Here is a 14904-nt window from a genome sequence, read left to right on the forward strand (position 1 = left end):
TTGTCTAAAGATCTCTAATATTCCAGTTTCGTTGTCTACAGCAGTCTGTCAGCAGTCGACACTTAATGAGCTATTTATTCAAAAGTACTTGTTAGCCCACACCCCAGAGCCCACATTTCCCCCCAAACACCGATGAACCACCTGCTCAGAGCAGTTCAGTTAGTAAAGGGAAACAGAGTTGTCCCTAAAATTGGAGATAGCCATGTAGAAAAGGACCTGATAATTCTGGATCCGCACAATTACTCCCCAATCCAGCGACACAAGGGTGTAATTGCATGGTACAGGGATGCAATTATTGACCAGAATAAGAGATTAGAGAGTTCATTTCTGCACCTTTGCCCTGTGCAGCTCATAATTAGGCCTTAGATGGAAAAACATAGTTTCTGTATCCTTATCAAATGTTAACTGTCTAGGGAGAGACCTTTACCCACTCTGAAACTAAGAGCTGTATTTCAAACAGATTACCATTGCGTATGGGACCATCTCTGTTGAGGCATCATCTTACGTTTGTTTCTGGTCTTCTCCAGCGCCTTCTGAAACCGTCTCTGTAGAATGTCAAAGTTTGGGATGGTCGTGTGGATGATTGGCCGGAACGTCAGTTCCATCTCGCTGGTGTGCCCACACCTTTGCTTCCAACCAGGAGAGCGTAAATTAAACAATGGCCGCTCCATTGATGGTGGTTGCCCTTCTCTTGTGCATTCCATATCTTGGTTGCTGACCGTTTTCTCATTGCCGTCTGGTTTTTGGCCCACATGAGATGCTTTCATTGTATGTTCTGCTATTCCTGATGCTCCTGTGTATCCCAATGAAGGAAAACTAGGGGCTCTATTTATGCCTTTGAAATGGTCCTGCATAGCCAGAAGCCATCTTTGGCTTTTTTCCTTGCTATCCCTCCTCTCGTTCTGCTCGGGTATTTTCATTGCAAAGTGTGTAGGATTTTTGGAGCTACGTAGCGTGGGCCAGTCTTGATTCTGTCTCTCAACGTTGTTCTCTTCTTGCCAGGCTTGAGCTCTACCCTTTCTTAAAGGCCTTTTCTTCTCATGCTCCAGGATGGTGGCGAGATAAGACTTTGCAGGTGTCGACCCTGTCGCTCTCTTTGCTGCTGTCTCGCTTGCATGGTCCCAAGTCTGATCTGAAGAGGGTGGGTCGGCAGGTGAAGGTTTAACAGGGATTCCATCCCACTTCTGCTGGAAGGTGAAGAAGTCGCCAGTGTGTCCCACAGGGGTCTGCGAAGTTTTCTCCAGTGGGTCATCAGGGGCCAGAATCTGTAGCTCCTTTATGTGGGAAGACAGGAAGTCTAAGGTAGCTTCTACTTGACAGCAGTCACTTTTGCACCTGGTTGAAAACAAGAGACCCACCCACCCAAAAATAAGTAAATATCAGAATTGAAAATGAAAGATTCACTCACTCACATGCGATTCAGGCATATGTCTGTTTCACTAAAGATGGAGGGGCAGATCTGTCATCAATTGTGGGAAGACTATTTGTGTCCCAGACTTATAACATCCTTCTTCCACTAGAACTGATTGCCCTTTACCCGACACGTGTGCAAGTTTCTAGCAGCCTGAACTTCCCCCTTTAACTTTGGTTACCCTGACGTCCATAGGAGAGTGTTAATGTGCCCTCTTTTGGAGTGATAAGGACGTTCTTCTTCTTGTCCTATTATTGATTGGTCTTTCTCCACATAGAGGTGGAAATTGAGGTGTTCAGCCACCAAGCCCAATCAATTTTTGGCTGCTTGGGCCTTAACAAAAGAGAATGACCCTCAATACAAGTGGCCATACAGATGGGCCTGAAATTGCAGCTCCATAAGGCAGCTGAAATTTTTGTGTAAAAGATCAGGAAAAACATGGGAATTGTCAGAAACTGGTATTTTGGCATGTTATTCCTCAAAACATGTAACCCTCCTCATCTCTCCTCCTTGGGTTTACCAGGAATCCCAGTAACAGTGATTACAAGTTGGGGAAAATAATGGGGATTAATCAGGGGAACTCACAATAAAGTCCTTTCTGTATAATGCCTTTTCCATCCTTAGGCAACCACTACAGATACATCTCTGTTGTTTTGCCATTGTATGTGTGGTCTGGGTCATGTCCTGTCTCCTAACTTTTCCATGATACTTATTGATAAATACCTACTGGTGTGTACTGTGTCTCCATTTAGATTACTTCTTTCTGTTTAGCAACATTTTATTTTTATCAGAAAGTAAAAGTCATCTCTGGCCCACATTACAAGTTTGGTATTAAATTCATATTGGAATTATACCCTCACTTTTTTCCTCTGACTGATTTCAGCAGATAAAACCTGCTGAAATGAATCAAGGGAAAATGCTCGTTTAAAAAATAAAAATAAAACAAAATGCGGAATTAGTTGTGTTAAAAACCTATTATGTCTCATTTCCAAGTTGAAAACTCAGCACGGGAGGTATTTGCCACACATGTTAAATACCTAACCCCAGGTTAGTGGTATTTCTGAGATGTTGTGAATACCCCACCCTGTATCAATTTGTATTGAGGGCTATAGTATTTTCCCATTAGCCTATGTGTAAAGCAACTCCATCCATCTCCTTTGTGAAACCTAGGGCTCTTTCTTCACTTACTCAGATCCATCGCTGGAAGGAGACTTCAGATCATGTCGGTGATCTCCCAGAGATTTTTCCAGTCCAGAAGAGATCTCTGCTTTCGCCACTTGGACCTGGTTATCATTAACTTCAACTCCAAAAAGTAGGCACGTTTTAGTCTCCCCTACCTTCTTCTGATAAAGCTTGCCTCTGTCTTCAAGTGGCCTCTGGAAATTAAAGAAGGACTGATTTAGTGATTAAATAGGACATTGCCTCATAATGTCTGTCAAGGTAGCATGTGGTGCTTCAGATAAAGGTGGTCCTACAGCCATACAATTCACATTATTTAACCCTCAGCACCTTTTTGGTCTCTTTCTCGTTATACATCCGAATTTACATTAATATGAGTGTTCTATATTAAACAATTTGTAGGGTTTCAATATGGCTGCAAAGTGCTTCATCGTCTGCAATGCTCATATCATGCCATACTATAGAGATGAACAGTGGTGCTTTAAAGGCCACTATGGGCCAGATGTAGGAGCCAAAATACCGGTCGGTAACGGCCGATTTCGGCCGTTACCGACTGGTATTTAGTAATTGGCATGTAGGGGCCCTATTTTACCGATTCAGTAAATTTACCGAATCGGTAAATTTACAGAATCGGTAAAATACCGAATCAGTATTTTTACCGATTCAGTAACTTCCTAATGTAGGTGGGACTCTTCTGAGTCCCAATGGCCTTACAGATTCGGTATTTTACCACCCAATCCAATTGGGTGGTAAAATACCGAATCCAGGTTTGCATGCACATGTGTGCATGCACACCTATGCCATGTGACAGACAGACATGCCCTCAGGGCATGTCTGTGTGCCACATGGCACACATGCCAGTATTTGGGGTGCTAGAGGGTGTCAAAGTGACACCCCCTGCACCCTTGCTGGAATCGGTATTTACAGAATCGGTAAATACCGATTCGGTAATGCCCATTGATTCCTATGGGCTTCAATGTCCATAGGAATCAATGGGCATTACCGAATCGGTATTTACCGATTCGGTAAATACCGATAGTTACAGAATTGGTAATTCAATTACCAATTTCACCTACATCTCCCCCCTTCTATTTTACCGATTCATAAATACCGAATCGGTAAAATTCGGTATTTATGAATCGGTAAAATAGCATTACCTACATCTGGCCCTTAGTTCCTTGGGTAGCCTAGACTAGTACTACTAGAACACGCTTTAGTCAAGCGGAACAACAATAACAAATAAATAAGTCTGAGAGGGATTAGCTGCGCAGTATCTGACGCGACACACGGTTGAAATTATATCACATTTATTAACAGCATAAATGGAGTATCACTTTTTGCATTCAAAAGGTAGTTCTGGTGCTCACACAAAAATAGTGAAGGTGCATGAAGTTAGGGGTTGGTGACATTTAAAAATACATCACGTTGACAACAATAGACAAAATTTCAATTCATTAATGCAATGGTGGAGTTTTGGTTGTAGAAAGAGGTCGACGGCGTTTCGATCTCATTTGATTGAGATCATCATGCCATACCGCACATGAGAAGTGGCTACTACTCTCAGTTCTGAGAATGACCTTTATTCCTTCATTCTAGAAGAACCATGAAAGCACTCATTTCTGTGTCAATGTTCCTCCATGTCTGCATTCGGATGCAGCTGGTGGCCACCAGCATTACTTTTGTGCTGGGACTTCTTTTTCCAAAATCATACATCGAACCAAAGAAAGGGTGAGACGGTCAGAGCAGGGAGGTACAGAATAGTGATAAAGAGAAAATACATTGATAAAAAAGAACCTGCAAGTGTGAGATAAAAAGATATGTGGTGCACGCCGGTGGGAGAAATAGGCATGAGGAGGGATCAAGGATAGGCAGCCTTGATATTCGATAATCCTAGCATTCAGCAGCGTCGGCGGCAGGAACCTAAGAAATATCCTAGGCTCCTAGGATATTGTTTATATGTGTTTTATACATGAAGCACCAGAACTGGGTTTTCTGCGATTGTAACAAACAGAGAGTGTGATTTATAATGCTTGTTTTGCTTTACAGATCTTTTGACGTCCACTTAGGGTGCATCAGCCAAGTTGCCTATTAAGGCTAGGGGTCGATAGTGCTGCTTTCTGTTTGGATGGAGAGCCTAATCCCATGCCTTTAGATCTTCATAGCAAGGGTTGTAGGTGTAGTAAAACACCACACTTCGGTGCACTTGAAGTGAAGTGTTTGCGTACTACATGCATGACATTGCACATCTATCAACCGTCCCTCTACGCATGCTATCCGCGTTCTATATTCCATCCTACCTCACCACGTTCTAATCATTCCTTAGTACGGCGTTACCATATGGACATGCCTGTCAACTATATACATTACTTCACAACTCCCCCCCCCCACTTATATGAAAAGACTTGAACAACAACACTCTAACATTTAAAAAAATATTACATAATTAAATTAACTAAGAATAACAGGAACACATTATGAGTGGATGCTTGCACAAATTAATAAATAATATTGTATATTATGGAACTCTTTAAACTTGTAGATATTTTTTTTTCACAACGCCTGCTTATAACTAATTTACACCTAGCAAACATCATCTCTGAGTTTGGATGCTTTGTAATTCTCCGTCCAAATCTACTCCTGGTATCCACTTCTCATGACTTATCTTGGGCTTCCCTCCTAGGTAATGGCATAGGCGTGGTTGCTTGACTGGGTGTAGATAATGAAAGAGGTATTGTGTCAGATGGTACAAGTGTAGTGTCCAATGTGTCACCTCCACCTTGAACACCACCCGGCCAGAGCTTCCACTGTGATTTTGCTCTTGATCCTCTCCAAAAGCTTCTCCTGACATCCAATATGGAGGATCACTTGGAATTTGTTTCCGTCTTGCCCTTGTACGGGGCTATGCGGCTTAAATTCCAAACCTTGCCATCGTTAAATAAAGCCAATTGCACATCACTTTCACAACTCTCAAAGGACGGTTAAAATTTCCCTTAATTCTTCCTGATGATTCCTGGCCTTTTGACCATTACCAAATCTCCTATTTGTATGCTAACCTGCTTACATCCGTGTTTGTGATCATACAAAGTTCTTAATATGTTTCTGCAACTTTTCTAGGTTCTCTTTAACCACCTCTGGCCTCCACTCACTTTGTTTGGTTTTGCATCTCCATCCCACATTATCTTTCTTAAGTGGTATTCTGCCCCTCATCAGTTCAACCGGGCTATGCCCAGTAGTAGGGTTTGGTGTGACTCTGTAAGCCCACACGGTCTTCCATACCTTGGTCTCCCAGTGTAAACCTGCTTCTCTAGTCAGTTGTTTGGACTTCTCCAACCCTCCATTGAAGCGTTCAACAGTACCATTACCGGCTGAATAGTACACAGATGTGGTGTTGTGCTTAACCTCCATTCCTTTTCAAATACTCCTTGAACCTCTCTGATGTAAATTGGGCCCCATTGTCTGTCCCTAGGCTTTCAGCAAGCCCTTCCTCAAAAATATTTTATCCAAAACACTCACTATGGAATGCAAATCTACTTTCGACCTGATGCTTATTTTCGGCCATTATGAGAAATGATCAATTAAAACCACAATATAATTTGCCACACCAGCCTCATGTATGGGACCAACAACATCCAAGCCAAGTCTTTTCCATGTCATATCTGGAGACCGCGTGGGGCACAATGGAGGTTTGAAAGTGATTAATGATTTTATAGACTCAGTACACAACATGCATTCTCTTACCTTACTCTCAATTGCCACATCGATACCAGGCTACCAGTAGACTTCCTTGACACAACTCTTGGTCTTTGAAATCCCTAGATGTCCCTCATGACAAATGTCTAGTATCTGTTCTCTAAGAATTTCTGGGGGAACTACCCTCCCCTTGCGTAGAACCATACCATTTTCTATTGATAATTCATTCTTCAGCTCCCAGAAAACACACAGTTTTGCTGCCATTTCATTCTTATCGGCCACCCCTGTTATGCATATTTGTACTTCTGTTAGAAACACATCATTCTGTGAAGCTTCCATCCATTCCTTTTCTGGGAAGCCGTAGATTCTTTCTGTCACACCGGCCACACAATAACTCTCTATCTCTTCTTCTACAGGCTGTGCAGATAATGGCAACCTACTTAAGAAGTCTGCAATTTCATTTTTTAGTCATGGGACATACTGCACTTCATATTTGTAATACAACAATTAAATGGACATTCTAGCTATACATGGGAATGCATTGAACAATCCACCCATGGTGAGCACCTTAGTAAGTGGCTTGTGATCGCTGCACAATGTTACCAACATCCCCCATATGAATGGTCTGTAATGCTGCAACCCCCATACATACACAAGCACTTCCCGCTCAATTACAGAATACTTCTCTTCAGTGTCTGTTAGTTAATGGGAAGCAAATGCAACAACACATTCTTTCCTCAGCTTGTACCTGTATCAAGACAGCACTGATACCTACATTGCTCGCATCTGTGGTAACTATGCATCTCATATCGGGATAAAATCCCTGCAGTGCAGGTGCACACAAAATACTTTCCCTAATTGCTCTGAAAGCATCTTGAAAATCCCGAGACCAGTTAAACACATATTTATTTTTGAGCAATTGTCTTATGTAATATGTCTTGCTGGAGAAATTGTTCACATATCTGGTATAGAATTCTGCCAGCCCCAACAATGCTCTAACTTCCACCTTATTTGTTAGGGCTGGTGCACTCATGATTGCATCTACCAATCCTGACCTGGGTTGTTTGCCACTGATTTCGTGTCCCAGATATGCAACCTTTTTTTGGAATTTTAAATTTTGAGTATTCTGCAGTGAGGCTGTTAGTATCTAAAATTTGCATAACCTTTTGCAGTTTAGAGTAATGTTCTTCGTTGGATTTTCCCATCATCAAGATATCTTGAAAAAATATTACATTACTTGTCTTTTTAAAAAGCTTAAACATTAGCCTCTGAAACATAGCGGCTGCAGTCGCTAATCCAATAGGGACTCTTACAAATTGGTAGCATCCAAAAGGTGTAATAAAGGCCGTCAGTCTACGACTTTTGGGATGTAAAGCCAGCTGATGGTACACTGATGTTAGGTCAATGGTGGTGAACCACTCCACCTCTTTGGTTAGTAATAGCATTTCGTAATTTTTTTGTAAGGGAAATTGATCCACCATGATGTTCCTGTTTAAATCCATTAAGTCCACATACAACCTCAGCTTATCATTTGCATGCCTGGCAACCACCAATGGTGCAACCCAGTCAGAGGACTCTATGGTTTCAATTATACCAGCAGATTGTACTTGTTCCAATTCTCTTTGCACTTTGTCTCTAATTCCCATTGGGAAATTCCTGGCCTTGTTAACACAGAGTACTGCCTTATCCTTCAGTATTATCCTATGTTGAAACCCTTTCAGTTCTCCAATGGTACCTGAAAATACTCTAGGACATGAACCTATGATAGTTGCTTCACACATGTTATCATCTCGAACCATGGAAACAGGTTCATCGATGTTAGGGTCGAGGATTATACCCAAATTGTCCTGATCCCATCATCCAAATACTGGAGGACCTGATTTAGAGATATACAGCTTACATACTGCATCCCTGTTTCTGAACACGAAATGCAATTTCCTAAATCCTAACAGCACAATTAGTTCCCCTGTGAAGCTTTTGGGGGATATGTCTGGGATTTCAAGGATTTCTTCCAATACAAGGTTACGTTTTTCAACCAATACAGATTCATTAACAATTGTGTAGGGAGTTCCTGAATCAGCTGTAATACTCAGGACCACCCCACCTATCGATATTTCACATTTGGGTTTCTTTCTCCAGTTCCCTTTATAACAGTCTTCAGAGGAGTTCTCTATGTTTAGGACACACATATTTGTATCCTCCTCCTCTGAATCTAATGTTTCCAAACCAGTTGCCACTCCCAACACTTTTATCACTCCCTTATTTTTTTAGTGCACACTTTCAAAAAATGCCCCATGATACCACAACTTGAACACCTTTGGTTGCGAGCTGGACACTTCCTGTTATTAGTAAAATGCCCAGTTAACCAGCATCTATAGCAATTTACTTTGAAGTTTTGTTCATCCCAATCCTTATTTGGTTTGTATTTCTGAACCCCGCCTTGTCTCTTAGGAGTTTCCTTTGTGCTTCCTGCTGGCGTCTTCCCTGTTCGAACTCTGTTCACCAACTGCATGTGGTCCAATTTTCCTTCCGCTGTACTGTCCTTCTTGTTTTCCGACAAAACTGCTTTTGGGCACCTGCCTCTGAGTTCGGCTTTCTTTACATATTACTTCTTACAATAGAGTTTCTCCTTTGGGCCATAAATGGTCCTGTATGGCTTAGTTTGCCGCATGCATGACTATTTGGTCCTTTATAAGTTCGTCATGTAGTGCTCCAGAACGACACGTGAGTGCCACATTTTTCAATGCTGAAACATAATCCTCTTGTGACTCTTCCTTAGTCTGTTTCCTATGATAGAACTTGTATCTGTCTATGCCAACACAGACAGTAGGTGCATAGTAAGTGTTTAAATCTTCCAGGGCACACGTGAAAACATCACCTTGCCCCTGCTGCCGTTATTTCTTTTCCATACGGTTATACGTATGTAGACCAACAGGCCACAGGCAATGTAATAGGATTTTGTTCTTTTTTCAAGGTGAATAATCCTCATCCTCATCACATGCAGATAGATAATTTAGAAAATATACATGCCATTCTTGCTTTCTAGTGGAATTATTACCAGATGTAGGTGCAAATGGTTGTGAAGGAGACAGATTCTAAGGGGCAGATTTATGTTGGGAATGTGCCACGTTTGCGTCACGCAACTGCGGCGTAAATGTGGCGTATCCCTACGACCCATTTACAACGTGACGCATCTAGGCAGATGCGTCACGTTGTAAAGCCCTGCGCCACTTGTGGGTGTTCCGGCGCAGGGTGGGCGTTCCGGGGCAGGTGCGCCTCACAAAAGTGGCTGAGTGAAATCTATAAGATTGCACTCAGTCACTTTCAGGCCAATGCTGCGTCAAAACCCTGCACCTGCTTGAAGCAGGCGTAGGTCTTGACGCAGCACTGTAAAGATGGGGCACCCCCAAGCCTTGCTGGAGCTGCATCGCGCCGCGTTGCGGCAATGCGCCACCTTTACGGCACAGATGCGTCACGCATCTGTGCCGTTTTTGCCCCATGGTGCGCCGCATTGTAAATGCGGCGCACCATGGGTGGTGGAGCAAGCGCAAAATAACTGGCGCATCCCTGGGGATGCGCCAGTTATCATAAATCTGCCCCTAAGCATTTCCAGACGCCATATTATTCCGCAGTCTGTAAATATTAGAGAATAAAATGCAGTAATGAAACAAAGAAGAATGAAATGACGCCTCTGGACTTACTTAAAAAATATATATTTATTTCACAGTATGCCACACTGTTGAAATCTTTTTTTATTTCAGAGGTTGTGTTCTTCTGGCAATTTTCCCCTGTGTGTTCTTGTTTCAGTACTAGTATATACTACACGATGGCAGCACGTGCCCATAAACAACCTGTGGACCTCGGAAATGACGAGGCTCATGCAGAGAGGAAAATGCAGCTCAGAGTGCAGGTTGGAGCAATGTCTGCAACGGGAGTACGAGAATGCTCGTGGCTGTGCGCAAGGCTTGACAATAAGGGAAATGAGCCGGTGAATTGATTTGGTTGAAATCAGGATATTCAGCGTGACTTACTTTTTTTTCTTGTTGTAAAAGATTTGCCGGTAAACCTCACTGCCTTTAAAAATATTGTGTTAGTTGATATCGGAGAAGATAGTATTTCAGACCATTTGGTTGGGAGCAACTGCTCAAAGATATGCATGGGGTTCCCAAGAACAGAGAAGATCAGCACTGGCTCACCTGGCTGCGGCTCAGGGAGAGGAAGCACCGCTCTATAAAAGTCAGGGAAAACGGAACATAAGACAAAATCGAATGTCCTGCTGTCCCTGTCCTGCTGATAAGCTTAGGCAAGTCCAAACATACAATTCGCAAAAAGAGCCGCAGCCAGGTGAGATGAGGCCTGATCCTCCTCCAAAATAGGTAAGCGGGGATATCAATACATTGATGTAAAGGGTATTTCATGCTGGATTTGATTTAATAATTCACGATGAGATACTTTAATGTAAGGCATTATAACCTTTTTTGGGATGTTTACTTTTTGAGACACCTGCATTTTTTACGTCTTTGACAGATTACCTGCAAATCAGTAACAGTAAACTTTTTATCTATACCAGTCCACATGCAGAAGGATACTGATATACACCTTCAAACGCAGGAGATATTTTTTCATTTTTTTCACATTCTTGTGTTTGTCACACATTGCAGTAGCAATTATATTTCATAAGGTCCTGAGGAAGGCAAGGACAAAGGGGTCCATTGATATTGCTGAAACATGTCGACCTAAAAACACTAACTTTGGCAGATATTTATTAGAACTGCCTTATGTTGCTCTGTTTTTAATCTTGGGCATTTGAGTGGAAATAATAAAACACACTGTCTCTCTCATCTACCCCATTTTAAATCAGTTTTGCTTACAATTTCTTTTTGTGCACTGCAATTTCTTTTCCCATCACTCCTCTATACCACCTAACATGTGGGAGTACATCTAGTGTGACATTACTGGATGTAGGACACTGTCATCAGGTCCATAGTATCATCATGTATGTCACACGATGGTAACATCATAAGGAGTCCCAGATGATGACCAGGGCGGTATCGAGTGGTGACTGATGGGTTTTCTTTAATTTTCTTAATTTTAAGGATGTTACTGATTTCTTGTACTTGCAAGAGATATTGCTAGGATTACATGTCACTGAGGTAGTCTCTCTTTCTATTATTAGACCCGTGGACATGCTTGTTGGTTATAAGTCAAGTTATTGGGGGCTGTGTCCACGCCAGGTCTCAAAATATCCCCTAGGACCCCTCTCTATCGTATTGTTTTTTTGACCTTGGGGTACCCATGGCAACAAAGAAGGCAGCTGGACCCAGTATGATGCTGAGACTTATGGGCATTGTGGTTACTTCTGTGGCCATAGAGGCCTAGTTATAGAGGGAGTAGAACTAACAAGCCAGTTTCCATGGACTGACAAAAGGTGCTGGACAATTGTGGGCAGCATAGGGCTGAACTGTGTCCCCCCTTTACCCAAAGGGAAGACAGTTGGTTCCTGTACGGTGCTGAATTCCTGGGCATTGAGTTGGGTTATGTAGCATGGAGACCCAGTTACCACTGGAACAAAGCTAACAATGCAGTTGATATGGGACACCATGCTGGCTAAACACAAGGTTTTGGCAATGGGGTTAAAACTTTCTGGGATATTCTACATATCACAAGAAAATTCTATTGCGCAGGGATGAAATGCGGTGGCAGAGGAAGCCATGCTGGGTACACATGAGGTTCTGTGAAAGAGAGGCAACAATTGCTGGGACGGCTATATTTCTCAAAGAAATGGGAAACATCCTTTACGACGCAACTTTTACCACGCAGTACCTTTACAACGCAGGTTTTTCAATGCAAGTCATTACAACGAATTGCGCTGGGGGGCGCTCTAGGATAGGTAATAGTTTAATTTACTATCCAACACCTTCCCTACTATCCACGGGGACTGGAGTTGGAATAGTAAATTAAACTATTCACTATCCAGCACACCCCAACGCAAGTCGTTGTAACGACTGGCGTTGAAAAACCTGCGTTGTAAAGGCATGCGTGGTAAAAGCATGCGTTGTAACAACGTACATCCCAAAGAAATGTTTATTTCACATTCATAACATAGCGGTGTGGGCAGTCCGGTTTTTGTGTAACATTTTGAAATTTGATGGCATGTTCAGAGCATGTCATGCACCAGGGAAGGACAAGGACACCACAGAAGCTTTCTCTTGTTCACAGTAAGTGAGGTTCCAAAGGAGGGCCATGTTTACAGAAGCTTTAAGGGAGTTCCTGACTAGTAGGGAGCAAAGGCCAGATAGAGGAATGAGGATTGTGTACAGGTAGTTGCAGCTGATTAAACAGGGACAGTCTAGAGTACCTAGCGCTGGACAGCAGACAGGCACTGCACTCATTGGTAATTTTTGGTGGACATATTCCCCAAGGCAAGTGGTGTCCAGGATTTGGGGGACTGGGTTAGGGAATCTAGGAGGGGATCCCCACTTAGAAGGTGATGACAGGGGGGGTATTATCAGATATTATTTGAACTTTGTCTGTGTTATGTTCTAGAAGAGCATGGAAAGGTGGTGTCCTTGACTCACATGACTGGGATGTCTTGGAGGCAATTTTTCAGGGTTTTGGGTGTAAAGGAGTAATTTGGGAGGGAGTTTGTCCGGGGGCAGCAGGTATCCAGATTTTGGTTGCGTAAATCTAGGAAGGATCAGAGGGGAATTGGCAGTACTGTGTCGCATAGGTACCCAGTTTCAAATTATGCCCTGCATAGTGAGACATTTTCCTGCAAAAAGAATTGCACAGTGCTGGGGTTTTTGGTGTTATGCCACAGTGGTGGTACACAAGGGACATCTTTCTCACGTTTGTCTGTACTTCTGTGGAACTGCTGACATCCAAGGTATTGGGAGGCATTCCTGGCATATAGATGGGACCACAGGGGCAGGTAAATGAGGGCGGAGCAGGGCGGGCATTATGGGCCTGGTGAGAAGGGCATCCACCTGCTGCAGTGATAGGCACAGGTTGGGGAGGAGATTTTGCTAAGATATTTTGCTTCCTCAATTTTATTGTTGTTTTTCAGGTTCAGCTCTATGTTTGGAGGTCACCGGTGTTTCTGTTTGGATAATTGAGCATTCATTAGTACAATGAGCTGAGCAGCAAGCAAAATGGAGCAGACTCTGGGTCACTTTGCGATTCGCCCCTTATCACTTTCACATCAGTTTGTTTTGTAGAGGGGAGCTTAGGGTGTAAGCAACTGCTACCCTCTTTGAATAGGTTATTAGTAGGGGGTAGATATCAGGAAGTTGCTATTACACTAAGTTCAAAGGTAAAAAGTCAAAGGTTAAAGTTCAAAGATGAAAGGTTAAAAGGTCACCGTTGGGGGTACTGAATTGCAGACTTAAAATGTTGTGGGGGGAACTTTAGGGGTGGGGATAGTTAACATAGGTAACATCTTGTGTAGTGAGGTTGTAGAGCTTTTAATTGTGATGTGCACCTGTTTCACACTATTTGGCCTTTTTCAAACTATTCGGGTCTCAGTGGTCGGTGCTGCCCCCCATGTTCCTCAAGGGGGTCTTGGGGGGCAGCTGAATAAAGGGAGGCCTGCCCCGGGTGTTTAGGGAATGGGAGCGGCCCAGGTGACTGCTCCTCCCCCTTTGGGCTAATTGGGCTAGTTTATAACCCGAGGGATATTTAAACCCTCATTTTCCCTCATTTTGTTGGATCAGCCGCCATTTTGTGGTATACGGTGGCTGGTCATAGGAATAGGAGAGCTATTTCCCCTCTCTCCTGCCCCATGAAAATCGTGTTTTAGGGGTTAATACCGGCTATTAAGTTGGTTTTGGTCGGCTTTGAGTTGGAACAGGTGTACAGGGTGGTTAGGTGATTGTTTTGGGGTTGTCACTTTGACTCAGGTCCAGGGATGGTTGGCAGTCAAGTTGGGATGTTTTAGCTTTGAGCAGCCATGGCGAGGAGGAGGCAGCCATGGCAGGTAGGAACCTTTTTTCTTACTTTATAATTACTTTGGGAAGGAGCGGAGTTCCACAGAGTTTTTTTCCAACTCTGTGGAACATCCATGTAGAAGCACTCCGCCTTCTCTGCCCGGGGTTAGTAAATTGCGAAAGCGTGCCAACGGGAATGATGTGATTGGCTGGACACAACCTGAACGGAAAGTTACGGCTGTGAAATTATGTTTTGGGGACGGTTACCGGGGCTGAAATATTTTTTTCCAAGTGACATAAGAGGTCAGGATAGAGGTACTAGTAGGGGTATTAGTGACAAAAGTTATGTATCCACATTTCTAAAAACATTTTTGCTTGCGACTGCCAGCACAGCCCCCACGTACCATTTTGGGCATTGACGCATTTGCGATGCCCGACGTCACTGCGAAAACGGATCGATTTTAAAGATTAATTTCTAACAAACTAGCTTCAAAAATATGATTTTAAACAGTGCACTAATAAATCCCTAGGGGCCAATTCACAAAGGTAATCTGAGACAAAAGTCTAACTTTATGACTTTTGTATTCACAGAGATCATTTACGAGTCGTATCTTTACGTCCACAGTCGGGCTGTACTCTCCGCAGGTAATCAGACATAATATCGAAAAAAAACATATCGACAAGACAAAATATCGAAGT

The 14904-nt window shown here is 43.0% G+C and overlaps 1 protein-coding gene across 1 annotated transcript in view; it reads right to left on the reverse strand.

Annotated features, from left to right (window-relative positions):
- TSGA10IP (testis specific 10 interacting protein) overlaps positions 1-8792 on the reverse strand; it is a 69138-nt gene extending 60346 nt beyond the window's left edge. Inside the window, exons 1-3 of the mRNA XM_086939490.1 lie at positions 8667-8792; positions 2600-2787; positions 506-1335 (exon numbers count right to left, since the gene is read on the reverse strand). Coding sequence (XP_086795616.1) covers positions 506-1335; positions 2600-2787; positions 8667-8792 — 1144 coding nt within the window. The remainder of the gene's footprint in view (positions 1-505; positions 1336-2599; positions 2788-8666) is intronic.
- Positions 8793-14904: the final 6112 nt, after the last annotated feature.

This window comes from Lissotriton vulgaris, chromosome 9 (genome assembly GCF_964263255.1).
Source record: "Lissotriton vulgaris chromosome 9, aLisVul1.2, whole genome shotgun sequence".
NCBI lineage: Eukaryota > Metazoa > Chordata > Amphibia > Caudata > Salamandridae > Lissotriton > Lissotriton vulgaris.